General features: G+C 41.3%; 1 protein-coding gene across 4 annotated transcripts in view; it reads left to right on the top strand.

The window, feature by feature from the left end:
- Window positions 1–15561, top strand: part of HTATSF1 (HIV-1 Tat specific factor 1) — a 970322-nt gene that overhangs the window by 404139 nt on the left and 550622 nt on the right. For all 4 annotated transcript variants that reach the window (XM_044065289.1, XM_044065288.1, XM_044065291.1 and 1 more), the window contains one exon: window positions 12107–12270. In XM_044065289.1, the coding sequence (XP_043921224.1) occupies window positions 12107–12270 (164 nt within the window). The remainder of the gene's footprint in view (window positions 1–12106; window positions 12271–15561) is intronic.

Genomic DNA, 15561 nt, shown 5'->3' on the forward strand with positions numbered 1-15561 from the left:
AGCCTGAAGAAAATTCTGAACCATGGAAATCATCTGTTTGGACATGACTTGGGGTCAGGTTGGAATTTAAAGGTCTGACATATGTCTAAGCACTACATTTGTTGGGAACCAGGGACAAATAGTCTGTCTTACATTTTGAGCCCTTGTAGTTGGGTTGTCCACCTTGAAGATCTGAACCTGTGAACAGAATTCACAAATGTTGACCCTGTGGTCAGTTATGTTTTTTCCTGCCAGAATAGTGGGTTGTCCATACTCCCCTTTCAAGACTATGTAGTGGGCTTCAGCTACAGATGACTGCTATGGGATCTCCATTATTCAAGATGAACTGTGGTCATTGGCTTAGTGGGACATGCCTATTTCCCTTGGTGCGATGGCTTCCAAATGGGCTTTGTTAGAGGCCTCAGTAATCTGAGATGTATGGTCTTGGGACAGAAAAGGTGCCTCACTGGGGCCTCTGTCTTTAAGCCATGTCATGACTCATTGGATGTCAGTCACATCACCTATATTTCTTTCCACAGTCTACATAGATTGAATGTTTCCTGCAGGAACATCAAAGGCTGAAAAGAATTTAAAGGATTCTGTGGCAGATGGGGGATAAGCCTCATGTTTCTTCTGAACCAGTTAAGTTTTGTAAGGACTACCATCTACTACTATAAGTTTCAGGGATAAATACTAGGTAGATTTTACAGTCGTCTACATTTTGCTCAGGACCTAGGCAACCTACACATTGAATATGAAATGCTCCATGTGATATCTGTCAGTAGCAGGACTACTGAAACTGATGTCTCAATTTGAGTTTGTCAGGGCAGGTCATGCTTCTCATCCTGGTAGGTTTTTTGAAAAGGTCACCAAAGCAGTGGATGAAGGCAGAGTGATACACACCATCTGTCCTGTTGTACTTCCAGGATATTTTGTTGGACTATGTTTTATGCCTTTTTGAAATCCACAAAACTCATGTAAAATGTATTTTTAGATACCCATGACTGGTGTAAGAACAAAGCATTTGTCATTGTTTCATAGCCAGAAAGGATTTCATTGTTCCCCTGAATTAGGCTTGACTGCAGAATTAATTTTTTTCAGCACCCTGGCACATACATTTACTTATGCATCCTCAGCCAGCTTGAAAAAGTAAGATGGTCTCCTTCCCCCTTTCTTAAAATGGGGACCACTACCCAGATTTTCCCATCTGGAAGTACTGTTCCAGTCTTCTGTGCAATGCTGGAAATGATCAGTCCTCTTGACATCCCATGTCCAGTGTTTTCAGCAGTGCTGGCAAGATGTCCTCCAGTACTGCAGTCTTGCACCAGCAGAACTGTTAATTTGGACACTAACCTTGTTTGCTGGCATGGATCCAGTATCACTGCCTGCTTTTGGTCATTACCCATTGAAACACTCTAGACCATAATTGTGGTCCTCAAAACAATAAGTTTAAATGTGATCAGTCCACATTTATATTAATTTCAACAGTGTAGTATCTTGGGATATTCCCACTATTCTTTTATTTCTTTTATACAGTAATGGAGTTAATGGATGTAAGTAGTAGCAGAACAGAGGAGGAGCAGGAAGCCCCCCCCATTTAAAATGCATTTATACGTAATATGTTTCAGACGTTGCTTGTTTTTTGTCAGCATTACTGTTTCATTTTCAGAATTTCAGGCCTCTCCATGTTGTGGCGAGATCTTCTGACCTGTCTCCTCAGAGGAGAGCACATCAACCACATAGATGCATTTTTAAGTGTCTCTTTCATATCTCCACAAGTGTCCCCAGTCAAAGTCAGTGTTCCATCACCATTGCTGAGAATAGCCAAGACAGTATCTTACCTTCTCTTTTGAGGCATTGGATGGTTTTTCAGAATGTCATTGAGGCCATCTGACTAACATTGTAAAGGACTTTCTAGTCTTCTCCCATACCCAGGCCTTTGCTTTGGTGAGAGCAGCACTTGATGCCTGCTTGACTTTCAGCAGCTGTCAGTCATATCCAGGGATCTCCTTGCTACCATTACTTGGAGTTCCTGTTTTTTAACCCAGTGGTTTACTCACTTCCCATGACAGCCAGCAGTCATGATGATATTGCATTGACAAAAACTGACCACATTTTGGCCGCCATGGTTAAGATCTTGAGCATAGACTTCACATCCTGGCATTTCCCTATGTGTGGAATATGCTGATGTTCTTTGTGTTTCACTGTTGCAGTCACTACATTTGGGTTATCTGCTTTGCAGTAGCCCTCAGTCGGCCTGATTAACAAAGTCTTGGGTCCTGCGTCGGTTACTGTCCCTTCTTCCATGACGTCAGGTCATCAGGGGTATAAAATATGCAGCCAACACCATTACATCAGTCTTTCTTGCCGTGCGGTGCCCGAAGTAGAAGCAGTTCGCAAGTGCCGGTCGGCCGACTCCTGAAATTTTCATTTTCGAGTTTCAGAACAGAAGTCTTCAACTAAAGCTACGTACCCCATTGTGGAAACTTTTTCTTGCTTCTTACCGATGTCAGTAAAAGTTAATAATTGTGTTACTTGTGGAAAGCAAATACCTCACAAAGATTTTCTTTCATACTGTATTGCTTGCCTAGGCCCTGTACAACAACGTACCTCGCTGTACGTTTTGTCCTTTATTTAAACAGCGCACTATCTATCGTCGTTACATCTTCGCCTCTAAATATTTCGGTTCTCTGTTTAATTATCCAGAAATGTCGTCGGTTAGCCTTCCGACTACCGGGATTCCAAAAAAAACGTAAAGATAAAGACAGAGACAGGCTGCCAAGGTCCAAAACTGTCGATGACGCTTCTAAGCCAGTCGCCAGTTCACCAGTACTCAGTGAGGCGCTTTTGCAGCCCCTGACACCTGCCACTTCTAACTCGCAGGCCTCTACCGAGACACATTCGGAGTCTGGTGTGGCGTGAGATGCTTCAACTGCGGAACCCGTGGATGTCTGTACCTTGGATGGTTCTGGAGCCACTGTGCAGGCACCGGCTTCTGAGGGTGTATTCAGGCCTACAGACTTGCATATTAAACCAATGCCTCCATCTTCATTTAGGCCAAAATCTGGAACCATGCCTAAGAAACCGATGCCCAGACTGCATGCTCAGGCCTCTAGGCCTAAAAAACAAATGATAAGAATGGCTGAAGATCTTATAACTCTAATCAGGGGAAGCCAACCCCCCCCCCCCTTCTGAGCAACCTAGGGCTGAAGTTGTTTATGAATCCTCTGACCAGGATTCTGATTTTTCTGATTCTTCTGATTTGCCCTTATCTACTTAGGAGGATTCTGATGCAGTGGACTCTTTTCCCTCTGCTTCTCCTCCTGAGGATTTTTCTTTTGGTGAAACCTTACATACTCTACGGGAACATTTCCACTGAGAAAGCCAGGATTTCTCTGATTCTAAAAATAGGATTAGGGATTTCTTACTCCTGCCTCAGCATAGGCCTTTAGCTATACCTCCTGTACTGGACATTGTTGATGCCTTTTCAGAATCTAGTTTGACTCCTGATTCTTTGCCTCCTGCTCCCAGAAAACCTGACAGATATTATAGGGTTCCTGATTCTCACAAGTTCCTTTTTAGAAATCCTATTGCAGATCCAGAGACTATATCACAGGGACCTAAGGGCATTAAGGCTTCTACTGCTAAAAATCCTACCCCCACTGATAGAGATTCTAGGGCGCTGGATAGATGGGGTAGGAAGGTTCACACTTCTGCAACCTTGGCCATTAGGGCTTTAAACTGCCAGTTTCATATGTTAAAGTATCAACAACATGTTATTGGATTGCTGAAACAGAAAATGATGTTGATTCCTGACTGTGCTGAACATAAAGAATTATAGGATTTAATGCATTCTGCTGAACAGGTTGGAAAACATACTTTGCAATGTGGATTTGATTCATTAGAGGCCTCTTGCAGCTGTCATACATATCCAGGAATCTCCTTGCTACCATTACTTGGAGTTCCTGTTTTTTAACCCAGTGGTTTCCTCACTTACCATGACAGCCAGCAGTCATGATGATATTGCATTGACAAAATCTGACCACATTTTGGCCGCCGTGGTTAAGGTCTTGAGCATAGACTCCACGTCCTGGCATTTCCCTCTGTGTGGAATATGCTGTTTTGGAGATAGGAATTGAGCATATCCCACAAAGCAGAACCAGGTAAGTTTCAATGACACCATCACTTCACATTTCATTTTCCTAGGTCTGTCCATTTGTAAACCCTGGCATCTGACCGAACTCATCACTATATGTTGATTATTTGACAGCTTGGTACCTCTCTTAGGTTCATAGGTTCATACTAGGCTATCTGCCCTAGGGCATTTATAAGCCTAGCCAGAATGTTTCGCCACCCATATTAAATTAATTTTGCTATGCCCTTTTTCAAGGTTAGTATACTGTGCCTCTGTCTAACAGTGACACAGAAGTGATACCTGGGGTAAACCTACGATCTCCCATCCACTCATCAAGATTCCTCTTGAAGAGAGTCAATGAGGGACTCTGCCTAACCTGGACTGGGATTTTATTCCAGAGTGAAGGGAGCCTCTGGGTTATGAATCTGTCCCTTCAGCATGTCCTATTTATTTCAGTGCTGAGGTTCAAGTCCTCGAGCGTAGCTCGATGGGATTTGGATTTTCTGAGGTGCAGCATGTCCATTAATTCCGGGTTGGACATGGCTTTATACGTCAGGCACAGATCGCCTCTGAGCAGGCGGTATGCCACTGAGTAGAGCTGGAGTCTCTTTAACCAGGCAGCATACGGCATCTGTTTGAGCCCCTTGATCCTCTTGGTGAGGTACTTTTGGGGTCTTTCCAGTTGCTGCAGGTGTCTGGTAAGGTACATCCCAAAAGGGGCATTGTACTCAATTATGGGCCTGATGAGGGATGAGTAAAGAGGCACGATGACCTCCCCTGATCTAGATGAGAATCCCTTCATGATTAGGTGGGCTATAAAAAATGTTTTTCTAACCACTTTGGCCACGTGGTTGTCAAATGAGAGATTGCTATCAACTTGGGTCCCCAGGTCCCTATTTACTTCTGTACTTAATGGATTACCACCTATGTGGTAATTTGTGGGCACTTTGTTTTTGCCAAAGACGATGACTATACACTTTTTGGCGTTTAGCTTGAGGCCATGGCTCTGGCACCAGTTGTCTGTTTCTATGAGGCCCTTTTGGAGGATGCTTGTGTCGGCTGGAGAGTCTATTATGGCACCCAGTTTGCAGTCATCTGCGAACTTGGTCAGCCACAGTCCTTCCATGTTGGCCTGTACCCCCGAGAAATATATACCGAACAAGAGAGGTCCCAGGACTGAGCCTTGTGGGACGCCACTTGTAACTGGTTTGGAGTCTGACGTGACTCCAGCTATTCTAACCTAATTGTCCAAAACATGCATCTTTGTGTGATGGCATGATGGCAGAACTTGTTTGTTGAACTTTAGCCTGACTGTTCTGGCATCAAGTACACTTAAGAGAGTATCCTTGTGTTCACAGGTCTATGTCAAATTGAGTTTTCAGAAACTTGGAATTCATACATTCGAGACCAAATGATAAGAGTTTCTGAAAACGCGAACATCAAAAAAAAAAAAAAAAACAAAACTTTTACCTTTTTTTTTACGTTTTATATATACAAACTCTGAGATCGGATTACACTGAGGAAAAGGGTAAATTTCCCAATCCGCACTATACTGTGATCTGCACTCAAAAGCTTTGATTTTTCAAAAACTCGATCATATGGTCTTGACCATATGGGTTTCGAGTTTCTGAAAACTCGATCAACTGATAGGGACCCGCCAAACTTGGTTTATTTTTATGGACACTCTACGTTTGCTACAGAAATCCAAAACAATTCATGACTTGGGCCCAGGTCAGGGAAGCAGTTCTACCAGTCACGCACCCTGCTAGGTATCTTCTTTACTCTCCACATTGAGCATTGAAGTCTTCCAGTAGAACTGTGAAGTCTATGGAATCTATAGGCAGTATCCATTTCAGCTCAACGCACTCAAGCTGCAAGAAGGCTGAATACTCTGGATACCGATTAGATGTGCATGTACACAATGACTGTTTTCCTTTTTGTAATTTATAGCTGCTTTGATGTGCTATCATATGGTGTTACAAGCATTAGCTGAATGATGCCCAGAAAACTTTTGAGCGCCCTGATTTCTGTCCATTGTCTTTATTTAGGGTTAGTTCTAGAGTAGGGTAGAGACTACTTTTGCTTAAGAACTGATTTCAGAACAAATGTTTGTGAAGATAAGACCATCCAGATCTAGCTAGTAATTTTCAATCTCCCACACACTCCCCAACTTTTTCACCAAGTGAGGTGACATTCTTTGTCTTAAAGGCTGTACTTCTGTGTACACTTGATTGGCACTTGCCCTGATTCCAACCTGTCATAATCCAACTGTTCCATCCTATTGTCATTACTTTTCATCAGAGATTACTGTATAAATTATTTAAAACACAAGAAATATGAGCGTTATAATTGCATTTCCACTTTTAAGCTGACCAGATCTTATTCTTGATTATCTAGTTTTGTTTTCTGTAATTAACTGTAATGCATGTCAGGTTGTATTTGTTTGCCTTTGGCCTTGGACATTGTTGAAAAGGGTCTGCAGGTCCAGTCGATTTTTTCTAGTTAACTAACAAACAGTCAGTAAATGCGTATGTCTAACTGTGAGAACTCTTTTATTTTAAAAAAAAAAAAAAAAAAGAGAGAGAAAAAGTGTTCCAGGGGTTCCCTTTAAATAGTTGACTTACCAGAATGTCGACTCTTATAACAGCAACGATTTACAACAGCGATCTCCCAGAATGGCGAATTTCGCCTCCGGGAAAGTAACCACTTGGTGACCACTGACGAACTTTGCCCTTGTCTCCATTGTAGTGCGATCTCGGAGTTGGTGTATTTAGGTGGGGAGGGGGTGAAGCCTCCCACTCTGGTGGGTTTTATGTATTATTTTGTTCATCATCATGCATCATTAGGGTGACAAGCACTTGCCAGGCATTGCACAAGCCTTTAGTGACATCATGCTGTCTTTGGCTAGTGCACTTCATGGCACCAATTCCTGCTTCCCACCATAACCTGAGTTGATGTGTCACATGCTTGCCACTTTGACTTAAACGTCCTTTACGGATTTGGAGGATTTCAAGAAACCCACCCCTGTCCAGTTTGTATCTCCTATGGATGTGACAGCTGTGTTGGAGATGCCTACAAGCTGATAAAGAGCAGCTTAGACTGGCCTGTGCTCCCTTTCCCCTCTCGTCAGCAGTGCCAGTGTGACTTTCTGAAGAAGCCTGAGGAGCTTGTTGTCATCCCTTCATTATACCTGCCATTAGAATTGCCATCTGAATATCCTCCAGTCCCCCTGATTCTGCCCTGTCAGCCCTGAAAAATGCTGATGCCCTTTACAGGTTGCCATGTGAGTGGGTATATCTCACTAAACATCCTAGTGCTGACTCCTGTGTAGCGTCTTTGGTCCTGCATAAATTTCAGAGTCCATGGTATGTGGCTACTTTTCTGCCAGTCAAAAAGTTCAAACCTTTGGGTAGATGTACCAGGAGAGTTTACTTTGCCTCTCTGGGGACTTAAGGTGCTCAGCTATTTATCTTATTTGCCTCAATTCCAAGCATATCTGACTAAGGAAAGTGCTGGGTTAGCTAGATGATGTTCCAGAGTAGACCTTTATGAGGCATTGTATGCAGTCTTCAGTGTTGGGTACCATGTAGTGTATTATAATTTTAACTGTATTTGCTGGCATGGGATGGTTTTGCTGAGATTATCCTCTACCAGGGAAAAGTTGAGCAAGATCCTGCATGATTTTTTTGGTAGGGGGATTATGCCTTTAAGCCAGTCTGCCAATACATGATTGGTAACCTTCTGAAGAGGCTGCAGGGCCTAATCCCCGTGGGGAACCTCCAGTCCCTTTATACCACTTTCAACCCTTCCTCTGATGGGCTTAGCCATTCCCAGAAAAGAAGGTGGCCTCCATTTTCAGAGGGGCTGTGAAATCCTCAGTGATGATGATTTCACCCCAGTGCCACCTTTGCAGTCCTAACTGTGGTGTGGGAAGCCTGTTCAGTGAGAGTGCAGTTTCTGTGAGTTTGCTATAGCTTGAAGAAACATTACAAGAGACCAGTATGTCTAGATGTATTCACATTTGGCCATGTACTGGTGCTGAACCCTCCTTTCCAGAAAGGGCTTTGTTGGCAGTCTCATTTTATTTCATGAGAACTTTCAGCAGTCCCAGACTGTAGTGCTGTTCCAGTGCTGGAGTGGATGAAGGTGTACATCTAGCTCTCCCGTGTTCCGAACTGAGAGAATGCGTGCCATCCATCTCATCCTCCGTATTTTCAGCCACCGCATCTGGTTTGTTTAATTCCTGAATATTACCCTGCATGGGCTCTTAGACTTGCTTCTATAAAATGCTTGGGTGTTGTTGCCAGACGTGATGGATACGTTTTGGTGCATCAGCATTTGGAAATCTGTACCGGAAACTTTTTCTTGTTCAGTTTGGGTAGATATTGTCAGCTCTAGTAGAAAGTAGTGTTTTGAGTTTTCCTTGGTGCACAATATCCTTATCAAGGTGTTGTCAGGTTGTCTGAAACCTTACAGGAGCAAGGCTCCTGTGTACACTTACTTGGGTGATGGGTCCTGCTAGGCTATCTTTGGAGCAGTCCTGGGCATGCAGTTTATCAGAGTGTCCTAAATTGGAAGTTGTTCTATGTAGCACTTTCTCAAAGGAAGTTCATCAGACCAGATTTTGATATTCTGTAATTTTAGTCATTCCTGCCTTGTGAGAAGACTTAGGAGGTTATGGTGTTGCCTCCTGGGTGTGGGCAAATTACATGGTCTAGGCCCAGATGATAGGTTCATAGGTAAATACTAGGCTAGCTGCCTTTGTGAACCATTTTAAGCCAAGTCAGTTTCCCTTTTTATGCTCAACTTAACCTATCCCATTTGGTTAGATATTGGCCTTACCTATCCCATGATCGATAATTAGATTTTACCCCTAATGATCATAACTGGGATCATACTATAGACAATTAGAGGAGACCCATGCATGGAATAAAGCATTTAAGAGCTGTCTCTGACAGTTAGTAGTACGGGGGCAGTCCTGGGATAAATTTTGTTTCCCATCCATAGATCCAAGTTGTGCTTGAATATGGACAGGGATGAGCTTTGTTTTATCCAGATGGGGAATCTGTTCAAGAACAGCTGTATCCTCTGTGAAGATGTGCACATCCCTCCAAATCATTATGTTGACATTACGGAAGAGGTTTAGATCCTTTAAAAAGAATATTTCTGATGCCATTTGACTTATGTGCAATAAAGCCATCAGCATTGGTCAGGGATGCTTTGTGTGCCACATACAAGTCACTTCTTAGCAGTTTGTTGGATACCAAGTGTAGTGACAGGTCTTTGAGTTGCTCCATGTAGGCCATATTGTTTAGGCCTTGTATTATTTTAGTAAGGTGCATCTGTGAGCTTTCCATTTGTTTCATATGTCTTGATAGATGCATGCCAGAGATGGCAATATATTCAGTGACTGGCTTAATGAGGGCTGAGTAAAGGGGGACAATGACATCTAGATCTAGACCTTTGTTTATAAGTTCTGCAGTATAGAATGACTTTCTTACAGCAGTGGGTACATGTTGATCAAAAGTTAGATCACTGTCGACGTAAGTTCCCAAACCCTAACTGGTGTTTTACAGAGATTGGGTGTCTCTTGGGATGAATTTACATTTCCTCTGGAAGGCAGCTTTAGGTTTCTCTACTACATTTTGTGCAGCAACATGCACCCCCCTCACTCTCACACACACACACACACACACACACACACACACACACACACACACACACACACACACACACACACATGTGCGCACACTTGTAGAAAACAGAGGTAAGAGAGGGCTTTTCACAACATGAATATACACTGGCCATTCGTACCTCAGAATGTGGTAATGACTTGTTCATATCCTCTGCTTTAAGGAGAGAAGACCTTCCAAGTGGGTTACCTACTTTTTATTGTTTTGCCATCAGTTGACTAACTGCTGAAAGGCATATGCTATGGACAGTCATTTCCAAGTTTCAGGAATGTCTGCATTCAGACTTTTGTGCTGTGACCAGTTTGTCATCTGTTCACACGTTCACCAAGTATTGTGTCTGTGATTCTGAGAGTCTGATCACTTTTGGGTAGTCCTTTTGCCAGTGCTCTGACATATGAGCTGTGGCTGTAGATGGCCTTTCTGCTCTTTCCACACTGGTGGCCCTTCTTGAGATGCAACCTAACCAGAGACACCTGAAGAAGGTTCTTGACATTAAATGCACAAGTTACATTCTTGCAAAATGAGTGCTTCTCTTGCTAGTAACTGCTGATAGTTTCCATTAAGATGGCTACGTTTATATTGTTATTTTCACTTGTTCGGTAACATTAGTGTCAAAGTTGTGCTGTTTTTTTGATCTGCATAGTGATGTTTAGTAAACTGATAGACTCTGAATGAGAATGCTTATGAAACTGACTCGTTAGATCATTGCATGCTTCAGCTAGATGCATGGAAATCAAAAATGCCACATTCTGCTCAGAGGAAAAGTAATCCCCAGTCAAGAAAGTGAATAATGTAGATTAATGTATTTTGCACAATTGAAGTACACAAATCTCGAAGAGCTAAACATTGATCCTGAAAGATCGAAAGCCAAAACACTGAAAAAAAAAACCAAAACGTGTTGCACAGACTTAAAACCAGCGCAGAAGCAGTCAAATGAGTTTCGATCACTTCTGCCAACTAAAAAGACATTTGACATTACGCACGTTTGATTATATGGAATGTTTCCAGATCAGCTGATAAAAAAAAGATTGTATCTGGTATTTTCTGCAGCAGGGAGTGAAGGCAGCGTTTCATGTGTCCTATCCAAGTTCATGTTTACAGAGCTTCGCCCCCCACCTCCACCCCCTATGAGTTTTACTTCCTTTGTTCAAGGCTTCTGTGGAAAAAGACCCTTTGTGCTGCAGCACAGGGATAAAGATGCAAGCTTTCTAGTAGGCTGTTTATTTCTCTTCAGTCAGCTCTTGAAATTGGTTGCTTGTGTAACTCCTCTAGGCCATAGCTCCTGGGTTACCCACAACTTGTCTTTGAATATAATGGAAATGAATTGAAATACACGGAGTCTGTATGATAAATGAAGTTAACACCCATGCAGCCTGTTGTCAACCTTTCCTCATGCACAAGCACAGCTTTTGTTGTTAGTCTGTTGTACAGTTTTACAACTTTGAACTGAATTTAATTGTTCTGTACCCTGTTATTACATAAATTCCAAGCTCCTACCACTTTATCCATTAAAAAATGTATATTTCTTAGATGTGACTTGAACTTACCATCAGTAACCTGCCAATGGTGACCCCATTATTTCATGTGCTGTTGTCTAAAATGTTTTCCTTTTAAAGTGATTGCATTTAAGCTTGTAGGTTTTAAGTAGCTCAAAAAATGTATTTTATTTTAAAATTGCTGCACCGTGGGTACAGCACTTAGTACTGCTGCTTCATGGTTCTTGGTTCTCTGTTCAGTTTCTCAACTGGGGTGTCTTCTGTGTGGAGTCTGCATGCCCTGTCTGTGTCAGGTTTCTGTCATGGCTGCAGCTTCATCCTACATTAGAGATGTTTGTAAATTAAAATGGTAGTCATCCATGTTACTCCCTAAGAAAGGGGATCCATTGGGGTTAGAGAGAGAGAGAGAGAGAGATGATGCATGTCTGTCTCATTCATGGTTAGTTTCATTCCTTAGAAATGAAAGAGTGAATTTAAAAAAAAAAATCTGATTAATGCATATGAAGTGAATGTGTTTTCCAATGAAACACAAGAACATTGCTGTTTTGGGACTTCCTTACAAACTTTCATACTTTAGAATAAACCACCTTTCTGAGTGGAGAAAAATAGAATGGGAGAGCTTCTAAGGCTGACTTTAAATACGTTTCAGGCATGTATTCTTAGTATGTACAAGTAATGGTCTTGGGCAGGGAGAGTTCTGATATGAATCGCATATAGTGACTAGCTGCAGAAGCCTTTTTGGTTATTTGCAGTTACAGCACGTACTAACAGACATGTTCTTTTCCAATCCCCTTCATTTTTAGAAAGAATCTGTTGAGCTTGCATTGAAGCTTTTAGAAGACTATGAAATACGGGGCTACAAAATTCATGTTGAAGTTGCAAAGTTTCAGCTGAAGGGGCAGTATGATGTTAGCAAAAAGAAGAAAAAGAGTAAAGAGCACAGGAAAAAGCTTTTACTACAGCAAAAGTAGGTATTCAATGTTGAATTCCATTTTATTTTAGCGGCTTTGAATTTCATTTAACTTTCTCTTGTTAACCAGTTCTACTAAAACTTTAACTCCATTTCCTAATCTCCCCTCAGCTGCAAAATCTCTTTCCCACATTTTAAATACTTAACATCTTTACCATTTATTATCACTACTGATTGTACTTTACCTGGTGTTCAGTATGCTATGATTGTTGTTTAATATTCACTGTATGATTATCTGATCTGACTCTATTTGTCTTGTATATTGATTTTGATAATTATTACTGCACTTCATGTGATATTATTATGTAGTTTAGTAATTGAGCTATGCATGTTGAAGCTTTTCTCCATCGGTCTCTGCTGAAAACAGGATTCATGCCCAGTTTGGCTTTCCCGGTAAACAAATGCCAAATAAATAAATAAATTAGGCTTAGCTAATTTTGTTCTCTGAGTGTACCTGTTGGTTTTGCTTACCGTCTTTCTGTTTTGACTCTAAACAATAAGATATGTAATGAATAGGGTTGCCACCTTTTAACAAGACCAAAGTGGGACATGGGGGTATGGCCAATACGATACTAGCCACACCCCACTGTGACATCACAAGAGGTGTTAAAGGAGATGCAGTATTACAGTTATGGATACAACATTGTGACATTATAGCGTACTGAAAACTCAAACCATTTAAATGAAGTGAAATATTACTGCAAAAACACACATTACTCAGTTGTAACAGTAAATAAACTTTAAAGGAATAAAAAACATATACTACTCATTAAACAGACTTGTTTATTTAAAAAGTTAAAAAATTCATAAACCAACCATGACTTTTCAGAAAGAAAACATAAAAAAAATTTACATACCACATACAAGCCAAGTATAAAATTAAGACTTTTTATTGTCAATTAAAGCTAAAGCAAAGAAAACACACAAAACTACATACTGTACCCTAGTACTACATACTGCACACTAGCAAATTAACGCTAAACAAAGAAAAACACAAAATTACAAACTGCACCCTAGTACTTTGTACTGCACACTAGTACACTAAATCACTTTTTTTTTTTAAAGTGTATTTTGAATTTGATTTTATGGCTTGAAGAAGGGCCCGATTTGAAACCATATTTGAGTAAAAGTCACAACATTTCATCCGGTAATTTACAGTCATCATTAGTTCGGCTTTTAACAAGTCCACACTACATCTGTTTCGCACATCTGTCCATTTACCTTTCACCAAAGAAAAAACTCTTTCTGCAAATGCGTTTGAGGTTGGTATAGATAAAACACTAGCAATTGCCAGTTATAGTGTAGTCAGTTTAGCCCCTTCTTTGAAAAGCTTCAGCCACTTCTCTCCTGGGGTCAAGCTTGTGTTTCATAACTGTTCGAGAAAGGGCCTAATTGCCAAGTAGTCCCTAAAAAGATAATCTTCATCTACATCCTGCAGACTCAGGACAGTGGTCACATTAAGTAAGTCACTGAAAGCAAATGGCTCATTTAGAGATAATTTAGATTTGCTAGCAATGCCAAATCCTCCTCTCATCACTGCACCGCCCTTCATTCTCTAAACTGGCTTGAACTCCCTAACCTACTTGACTTTCTCCAAATTACCCCAACCCACAAATTACTATTCCAACCCACTAACTGCCCTGCTCTATCTAACATTCTACAACCTTATACCCCTTAGATCCTTTCACCAAAACCTGATCACCGTTCAAAAACCCAAGCGCCCAGCTGGTCAGCTTCTCCTATCCTTTACCCTAGCAAAAAAATGGAATGCTCTACCCTCCTCTCTAAGGACCTGTAACAACCATCTTATCTTCAAAACTCAACTTCATTCCTACCTCTACCTGAACAGGAAATGCAATTGCACTCTTTCACCCATACCACTCATGCCCTCCTCCCCCTTTACCCCAGGCTAACCTTTTCTTCCTACCTTACCCTCAATCCACTGATTCATTTTGTAACTAGATAATAATATCTAGCCTTTATACTAAAAGCTTGTTTGTTTATTTTTCTGAACAATAACTGTAATTGTCTTTGACTTTTTCTTGTTAAAGGAACCCATTGTTTGTACTCTAACTCTTTGATATTTTCATGTAATTAACTTTGCTATGTGGAGCTTTTCTCCAGGGGCCTCCACTGAAAACGGGCTCTTAAGCCCAGTGGACCTCCCCGGTAATCAAACTGGAATAAATAAATAAATAAATTTAAATGGTGTAAACAAGTAGTTGCTTTCAGTATAATCAAACCACTGTTCCAGGTATTTCACTGCTGTCTCCAAAAACACAACGAAGTCTCTTTTCAGTTTGTTAGCAGAATTGCTATCTAATGTGCTCATAAGTGCCCTAAGTTTCCCACCCAAAGAAAGCACCTTCAGCTCTTGCCTGCAGTTTTTGCTTCAGAGAGACCATTACACAAAAAGTTTCCATGGCAGTAAGTGCTGATTTTTCTAATGTACTTATATGTTCATTAAAATCAACAAGAACAGCACAGAGAAAGTGCAAATAGTACTGGGGCAGCGTAGGCAATTAATTCTCACCATGTTCATTAGCTGGGAAGTACTGCCATATCTGCTGGGGGGGGTCTCCTCTTCTCCCTGGGAGAAGAAATAGGACTGGAACACTGGGAGATTTTTCACTACTCTTTCAATGGCTGGCAGTAGTGACAACCACCTAGTTGGCACATGTCTTAACAGACTCTCAAATTCCATGTCACAAAACTCAAAAAAGTCTTTCAAGTCTCTGGTCCTTGTGCAGAACCTGAGAAGTGGCTGAAAAGTTTCATTACAAATACTTCCACGTCGTACGGTAGTTGTGCTGCGGTTTTTTTGTCTGCATTGTGAATGATGTGGGCAACACAGTTAGCCTTCTGGAGTTTTGGGCACTTTTCTTTTAATCTGGTATACACACCAGATTTCTTCCCATAGTTCACACTGGCATTATCAGCCCCATAAGCTGAAATGCTGTTCCAGAGCAAGGAGTGCCTTTCCATAATGTTGGAAATTTGCTGTGAAATAGCTTGTGCAGATTCATCAGGGTTTTCATAGAAGTCCAAAAGGCCATTCACCACCCCTTCTTCTTTAGAAAAATACCTCACAACAAGTGGAAATACTTTTATGTTCCCCTTGTTGGACGCATCTGATGAAATTGCAAATTAAGTGCCTGGTTTTTGAAGGTCATGCAGGAGGCATTCCAATGAGTGCGGTCCCAAAACATTTTCGACTATGGCTTCAGCCTTAGTTCTTCCACAAGATAGTTTCTTTGCATAGTCAAAGTGACTGTACAACTGGCTGGC

Source organism: Protopterus annectens, chromosome 3.part0 (assembly GCF_019279795.1).
Source record: "Protopterus annectens isolate FY-2018-M chromosome 3.part0, PAN1.0, whole genome shotgun sequence".
Lineage (NCBI taxonomy): Eukaryota > Metazoa > Chordata > Ceratodontiformes > Protopteridae > Protopterus > Protopterus annectens.